This window comes from Elgaria multicarinata, chromosome 23, assembly GCF_023053635.1.
Source record: "Elgaria multicarinata webbii isolate HBS135686 ecotype San Diego chromosome 23, rElgMul1.1.pri, whole genome shotgun sequence".
Classification (NCBI taxonomy): domain Eukaryota; kingdom Metazoa; phylum Chordata; class Lepidosauria; order Squamata; family Anguidae; genus Elgaria; species Elgaria multicarinata.
The window spans coordinates 12,505,352-12,513,547 of NC_086193.1; the positions used below are offsets into that span (position 1 = coordinate 12,505,352).

Genomic DNA, 8,196 nt, shown 5'->3' on the forward strand with positions numbered 1-8,196 from the left:
GGGCTGGTACGTTTTTAGTCCTGTTTCTTCTGGTTCAGAACCTAATTCCGATTGATATCCTGAAACTCCTTCCCCCGCACTAAAGTGAACAGGCGTGATCATACCATCGCCGTTCCAAATTTTATCCCCTTTCTGCCTCCAAGTCCCCTGGGGAAAGATGTGGCAAATTAAGAATATGCCGCCGTCGTTTGCCAACCGCCTCCTCAAGGTTGCAAAGGCAAGCAAGCAGAAGTGTCAACTCCTCATGCTTCCCTCGCCGGCGAAGAGCGGCAGGTGTGAAAGCGTGGAGGATAATGGCCAATCATCTGAAAGGCAGTCATGAATTTTTCTGCGTTGGAAGTAGCACTCGACGGACTAGAGAATATTTGAGAGACCGGGGGAGGAGGGTTTGCGCTCAGACATATGTCAGATGTCCGGGCTCCTTGGCTGCTGTTTCACTTCGTGTTTTGTTGTCTTTTTAACGCCTTCAGCCCCCGAAATCCTCCACGGCTCGCCGTACGGCCCTGAAGTGGACATGTGGTCCGTAGGCGTCATAACGTATATCTTGTGAGTAATGTTAAAATGTTGTGACACCAGGCTCCTGCTGCTGTCCTTCCGTCGCTCCTTTGAGCAGCGTCTTGCAAACGGAACGGGCATAAAATCATCTTTTGCTTTGTGTTTTTAATGTTCAGATTCTCGATTCTTTACCAGTCATCCCCCTTAAATTAACTTCCTAATTCTGTGATCTCCCAAAAACTACCCATGGGAGTTTGCCCACAAGCACCGATCTTGACGTCCACCAAGCTTCCTGCCTCTCCCAATTTCTATTTATTTATTAAGATTTTCTAAAATTACACTTTTTAAAAAGAACACTGAGAAGCTGCAAAGTGAAGTGCTGCCCTCAGGCACCATATTTATTTGGCTGCCCTTATTCGTTGGCCCTGTTCAGAAGACACCTTAAACCACAGCTTTAACCACGGTGAATAAAGCAAAAGATCTTATTCACCATGGTTAAAGAAGTGGTTTAAGGTGTCTTCTGAATGGGGCCATTATTCCACATTTCAGAAGAGGCCTTCCCTCTTGCGTGAGAGAGAAGGGGAAGATTTCACTTCTCAGAGGAGGCTTTCTCTCCTGCATGTGAAAGAGTCATGTTCTAGGATCGTGAGCCTGGAAGGCTCCTGCATTTTATGGATCAGGGGGAGGGCTACGTTTCAGGAAGGCGTCATGAGGTTTCCACCTCCTTAGGACAGCGTTGGACCAATCCGGCCCCGATTCGGATTTGGCCCGAGGCAGGCCAAATCAGCCCGCCTTGGCTTGGATTCGGGATTCGGGCCTGAAGCAATGTGCAGCCCTACTTTTAGAATGGGGGAAGAAACTATGCAAAAGCCAGGAAGCCATCAAACAATCAGCACTCGGGGAAAGAGGAACCCCGGAAGGCTGTCTATGGCCCACATGCCTGAAATTTGATAACCTTCACCTACTTGGTCCACAATCCTGCTTTCTGGAGTGGCTAACTAGATGCCTTGAAGAAGCACTTCCACCACCAGCAGCACAATACTGTCCCCTAGAAATGCCCCCTCCCCCCAGTATCACTTGAAATCATTTCCTCCAAGCTGGGCTCAGAAACTGGAAATAATTCCGTGAGTATACTTCTCCAGAGGAGGGTGGGCGTTTGCAGAGGAAAAACCGCAGAAGAAATGGAACTAAGCTTCCCCGTCGCTTGCTCATTCTCTTCTTCAAGGCGTGCGTGCATTCCCGGCGTGATCCCAGGACCCCCATTTGCTGAAACGGCGAATCGCCGGACTCTAGAAACTAGACCCATTCAACACGCTGAAACTGCATACAAAACAGGAATTTAGTTAGGATTGCAGGATTAGAAACCCAGGGGAATCTGGCTGTCGAATACTGCGAGGGTAAAAGCAGGTCATTCCCTCTGTGTTGACTCAACGGCAACAGTTTCAAAGCTAGCTTTGACCTCCTTTCCTTGTTTCTATTATTATTATTATTATTATTATTATTATTATTATTATTATTATTATTGAAGCAGATGGTGGTCACGGCCAATCAAAATATGCTGGATTTGCATGGGGTGGGGTGGATTTTTTTAGTGTTGTTGTTAGGTTGCCTTTTTTTAACCATCTCTAGCCAAGTTTAAACTAATGGCGCCTACAGGCTTGTCAGTAAACATTTCTACAGCGAGTAGATTTTACTTTTTCTCTCTCCGACTGAATAGACGTTGGTACGAACACAGCAGAAGGCAGCAGATGGTGTGTGTTTGCGTGTTTTAATTTAAAGCTATGTTGCAGAGGCAGAAACACTGCAAAATTGAAAACACACTTTCTCCCAAAACGGAGCAATGTTGCTGAATACCAACTCCCAGATGTTGCAGGACTCCAGCTCCCATGAGCCCCAGACACCATGGATAATCAGGGATAATGGGAGTTGTGGTACAACAAGATCTGAAGGGCCACACGTTCCCAGCTCCTGCCCTACAGCTTTTGAAACATTTGCTCATCCTCATAACCTTTAGTTAATTGATATTCTGCCTGTTCATCGATTGCATTTGAATTAGGGCAGTCGCCAGGTTAAAGAAGTCATCGTTGATTAATCATCTGGGTTTTGTTGATTAACTGATGGATTAAGTTTGAATGTGGGTTATTAAAAAGAAAGTTACTTGTAGCTAAGGTATGTGTGTGCCATTAGAAGTACTGTTTTTGAATAGATATTCCATCCTGTTTGAGAGTAGAAGAATGTCATCTCAGAAGAGGCCTTCCCTCTTGCATGAGAGAGAAGGCGGAGATTCCACACCTCAGAAGAGGCCTTCCCTCTTGCATGAGAGAGAAGGCGGAGATTCCACACCTCAGAAGAGGCCTTCCCTTTTGCATGAGAGAGAAGGTGGAGATTCCACACCTCAGAAGAGGCCTTCCCCCTTGCATGAGAGAGAAGGCGGAGATTCCACCTCAGAAGAGGCCTTCCCTCTTGCATGAGAGAGAAGGCGGAGATTCCACCTCAGAAGAGGCCTTCCCTCTTGCATGAGAGAGAAGGTGGAGATTCCACACCTCAGAAGAGGCCTTCCCTCTTGCATGAGAGAGAAGGTGGAGATTCCACACCTCAGAAGAGGCCTTCCCTCTTGCATGAGAGAGAAGGCGGAGATTCCACATCTAAGAAGCCTTCCCTCTTGCATGAGAGAGAAGGTGGAGATTCCACAGCTCAGAAGAGGCCTTCCCTCTTGCACTTGAAAGAAGGGGGAGAATGCTTCATCTCAGAAGAGGCCTTCCCTCCTGCACTAGAGAGAAGGGAGAGACTGCTTCATCTTAGGAGAGGCATTCCCTCTTGTGTGAGAGAGACGGCAGAGATTCCACATCTCAGAAGAGGCCTTCCCTCTTGCACTTGAAAGAAGGGGGAGAATGCTTAATCTCAGAAGAGGCCTTCCTCCTGCACTAGAGAGAAGGGAGAGACTGCTTCATCTCAGGAGAGGCATTCCCTCTTGTGTGTGAGAGACGGCAGAGATTCCACATCTCAGAAGAAGCCTTCTCTCTTGCATGAGAGAGAAGGCGGAGATTGCAGATTTCAGAAGAGGCCTTCCCTCTTGCACTTGAGAGAGAAGGCAGAGATTCCACATTTCAGAAGAGGCCTTCCCTCTTGCACTTGAGAGAAGGCAGAGATTCCACATTTCAGAAGAGGCCTTTCCTCTTGCGTGAAGGAGAAGGGGGAGATTTCACCTCTCAGAGGAGGCATTCTCTCCTGCATGTGAAAGAGTCATGTTCTAGGATCCTGATTCTGCAAGGCTCCTGCATTTCATAGATCAATGAGAGAGCTATGCTTCAGGAGGGTGTCATGAGGTTTCCACCTCCTTAGGAGCTCGCTCTCCAGGAAGGCCTCACAGATCAGCTCTCCTCTGGAAGACATTGTATTGTTGTCCTTAGATTATGGGGACTGTAGTCATGAAGAATTACCCGTCTTCCCTGTTGAGGCTACTTGAAAAGATGAAACAAACAGAACAGTGACTCATGCAGAGAGGCAATAAGCAGTCTTCTCTGAGGATGGGTAATTCTGCTGTTTTGTTTTCTCCATTGGGAAAAATTAAATGTTCAAATCTAGCTCAGTGCAGACATAGGACCACTGTGGAGGCTGGCTGGAAGGAGGCCCGCCTAGACCAGTGACTCATTCAAGGATGTAACTGGCAACTACATCAGGAATGATTGAATGATCAAACTGCCCCCAATACAGTAACAGGACAGGAATGTCCATCTCCCCAAGAGAGATAGATTGGAAGGACGCACACCCAGAGCAGTAGTTCATGCAGAGAAGCAGTGGGAAGACTCCTTGAGTATTTCCAGCTCACTGGAGTCTCTGGTTAATTGAGGAATTGCTGGGAGCCACATTTGCCTGAGTGGACTTGTGTGTGTCTCTGTGTCTATCTCCACTTTATATGTATATATTAAAAAAAATAGGCTGTGCGGCTTTGAACCATTCTTCGACCCAAGAGGAGACCAGTACATGTACAGCCGGATCCTCAACTGCGACTACGAGTTCGTCTCTCCCTGGTGGGATGAAGTGTCTCACAATGCCAAGGACCTGGTGAGTTGTTTTGCGTCCCGCCCAGACTGGGATCCGTTCTGCGCCGACATACGTGCCTTCCTGCACGCCCAAAAGAACATTCGCCCCGATATCATCTCTTATCCACACAGACTGGAGACACCTCTCTGTGTTTTCAGAAGGGAGTCTTCCCTTGCTCTGCATAGGGGAGGCCGGGGATTGTTCTTGGAACCTGGGTGCGAAGCTCTGGCCCTTCCCCTAAAAACAACATAACGTTCTAGTTCTCTGCCCTCTCTCCTGCCCTGGGCCTCCCGACGGTATCCCATCAGCCATTGCTGCAAAAAAACAATCTCTAGAGCGGCATGGGCGCCTATCGCCGCTCTTGCCAGGGAACTCTGTAGCCAGTAGGGAAAGTCAACGCAACGGAGAACACATCACGCCACACAACGGTTGTGCAGGAACTCTCCTCTGCACGGCGTGGATATTCCGCATGCAGCGTTTTCCCAAAAAAACCTCCACCGTTGCGTGGAGTTTTCCCACCAGCCCACACGTTTCTCACCGGTGCTGTAAAAACTCCAACGTGGAGTTCTAAAAACCACCGTTGGGAAACGTGTTGTCTGAACTGAGACTGTGCCTCTCGCCCTGGCTGGAGGCTAGAGAGATGTTTCTCCAGCCGTGAAGCCCATTTTGGTCACCCGTCAGCAACCAAGCGGTAGGCCCGTTTGCGTGAATCGAGGCAGCTCAGCCTCATGACGCTGTTCTATCCCTGGTCCTTGCAGGTTCAGAAGTTGATCGTTTTAGACCCCCAGAAGAGACTGACGGTCCAACAGGCGATGGAGCACCCCTGGGTCACGGGCAAAGCCGCCAAGTTTGCTCACATGGACAGCACGCAGAAGAAGCTGCAGGAGTTCAACGCGAGGCGGAAGCTGAAGGTAACTGCCGAAAAATGCTTAGGGAGGCTTGGAGTTGTCTTCCAAAATACCTGGAGGACACCAGGTTAGGGCAGAGTGGAAACATAGAAAGAGAAAATCATAGGATAGTTGAGTTGGACGGAGCCTCTAAGGCCATCGAGTCCAACCCCCTGCTCAATGCAGGAATCCACGCTAAAGCATCCCTGACAGATGGTTGTCTAGCTGCCTCTTGAAGGCTTCTAGGGTGGGAGAGCCCACAACCTCCCTAGGTCACTGGTTCCATTGTTGTACTGCTCTAACGGTGAGGATGTTTTTCCTGATATTTTGTCAGGCCACTCTAACCGCCAGGAAGTTGTTCCTGATGTCCAGACAGAATCTGGCTTCCTGTAACTTGAGCCCCTTATTACACATCCTGCACTCTGGGAGGATCGAGAAGAGATCCCGGCCCTCCTCTGTGTGGCAACCTTTCAAGGACTTGAAGAGTGCTATCATGTCTCCTTTCAGTCTTCTCTTCTCAAAGCTAATTCCACCTTCCCCACCTGATACCTTTTCCATGTTTCTGTTCTAAATGGCCCTCAGCGTCCTGTGGCTATTGATTGAGGTTGCTTTTTGGGGTTTTACCTGTTAGGGTTTTTTTAAGGCTTTTTAAAATGATCTCCCTGCAAAACCTCGGCATGCAGATGTCTCCCTCTTGTTTATCAATGGTGCCACTTTGGGTCCAATCTAGGACTGTGAAGACCCCCCCCACACACACACACACACAATTTGCCTCAGAGCCCATTTTGGAGCCTCCGAAACAGTCTCTGATTCAATTCAAGTTGCTTCAGGACTGGGCCTCCTTGCTTCGGAACCAAGTCCGAAGTGAGGTTCGGTCCCCCCGAAGCAGGTCAGCCCTTATGTAGTTTGTGGCCATAGATCTATGAAAACAAGAGAGCCCCCATCTTACTTTTAAATCTTGGTTCTAATGGAAGAGGACAGATGGCAAAGGTAAGTCCCAGAGGCGGTGGTCGTGGCGGCAGCTCCAGGTTCGTGGGGTGAGCGAGGAGGGAGGGGGCAAGCGATTCAATGAGCGAGCGGGAGTCAGCCTTGTGCCCGTCTTTCCCACACAGACGGGTGGAGCGTTGCCCCCAAATTGGCCCAAGGCACCCCGAAGCGCTTCTCAACCAATCCGCCTCACCTTGGAGTGCCTCGGACTGACCCGGTACCACCTTGCATTCGGGCTGAGTTAGGCTGTATCAGCCTGCCTCGTCTCCGATTCAGGGTTCAGCCCGAGGTGGTGCACAGCCCTACTCCAATCTCATTGGCACTCAGCTGCCTGAGTTCACAATTTAGAGGAGGCAAAACGAATGAAACTGAGAAATACATGTTTTCACAAATGTCCCCTCTTCTCAACTTGTTTTACCCAGGCTGCTATGAAGGCTGTGGTGGCCTCCAGCCGCCTCGGCCACCACGGCCACCACGACAGTTCCCGAAATGGACGTCACCACCAGGAACATGCCAAAGAGCCGTGCTCGGTCCAGGGAGCAGAGAGCACGCCAGTCCTCGAAGACAAACTTTACAAGAAGAAACCGTCCGGGTCCGGCGTACAAGACCCCTGTGCAACGGCTCCTTTGGCCAAGATGGAAAGGCTGGACGCATCACCAAGTGAGGGCGCCGTCCCCCTGGCCGTGATGCTCAACGGCTCCAGCTGCAAAAGTTAACCCTGCTAAACACGGGCGCTTTGCTCTTGCCAGCGGCTGAGGGGGGTGGTAAAGCCTATCCTCACCAGAGATAGGAGAAATAATCGCCATCATAATGAAAGCCACCTGCCGGATTGAGAGAGCATTCAGACGAAGGAGCGGCCTGTACCGAAAGCTAGTTACGAGGAAGCCGTGTTGTAGTGTGTAGCTTCACTGACGGAGGATCCTGCGTGTTGAAGAGGAGTTTGCCCTGTTCTACAGCGTTACCCTCCCCTCTTTCATGTCTTCTTTCCAGAACATTTAAGGCAGCAACTTAAAAGCCTGGGGTAGCAAAAAGTTCATTTTCTGACAATCCTGTGTTGCTGGTCCAAGGAGGAAGGATGGAAGAGCAGTTTAAGAAATCCCGTTGCATAGCTTCGAAAGCATTTTCCAAAATCCCTCCTCTCCCTCCCCCCTGTCCAAACCCAGAGGAGGTTGCCTGCTGCTTCTCTGAATGATTCCCTGCTCAGGCCATGCCTTCTCTCCTTCCAAGGGTAGGTGAATTCCACCGCGTCTGTGCACCGGTTGCGATCGGATTATTCAATCGCTTCCCCGACGGGGATACAGCAGGATGATTTGCCCTGAGAGGAGGCTCCCAGTCGTATCTCTGCATGTAGAATTACTGCATTCCCTCTCTACATTGGATACTTGTTGGGTCGCTTAAGTCAAGGCGGAGCAGCAGCGTCCGTCTTCTTGGCCTGGGTTTGGCGTTTCCCTTTGCGGGGAGGGGGACTGTCAAAGCGGAGAGCTCCTCCGGTTTTAATCCGGAATGCACACAGATCTCGGCTGATCATAAAATCATGGACTTGGGAAGGGCCCCTGTGGGTAACATGCCCTCAAAAAACCTTCTCCTGAATTTCCTAATACTCAGATCCAGGGCATTTCTACACGAGGCTATTGATCCGCTGCATCTACTTTCAGTTTCGCCACAGAATTGGGCTCTGAGCACTACATGAAGAGCGTTTCCTTGCTTGCTTTTCTGCTACAGAACCTCTAGGTGGCACTGTGATAGAGATTTTAAAAATGCAAATACATGAGTGGGGGGGGGA

General features: G+C 49.8%; 1 protein-coding gene across 1 annotated transcript in view; it reads left to right on the forward strand.

Annotated features, from left to right (window-relative positions):
- Nucleotides 1-7,426, forward strand: part of LOC134412982 (calcium/calmodulin-dependent protein kinase type IV-like) — a 32,197-nt gene extending 24,771 nt beyond the window's left edge. The window contains exons 8-11 of the mRNA XM_063146996.1: nt 471-546; nt 4,434-4,560; nt 5,298-5,450; nt 6,836-7,426. Of these exons, the coding sequence (XP_063003066.1) occupies nt 471-546; nt 4,434-4,560; nt 5,298-5,450; nt 6,836-7,129 (650 nt within the window). The 3' untranslated portion in view covers nt 7,130-7,426. The remainder of the gene's footprint in view (nt 1-470; nt 547-4,433; nt 4,561-5,297; nt 5,451-6,835) is intronic.
- The last annotated feature ends 770 nt before the right edge of the window (nt 7,427-8,196 follow it).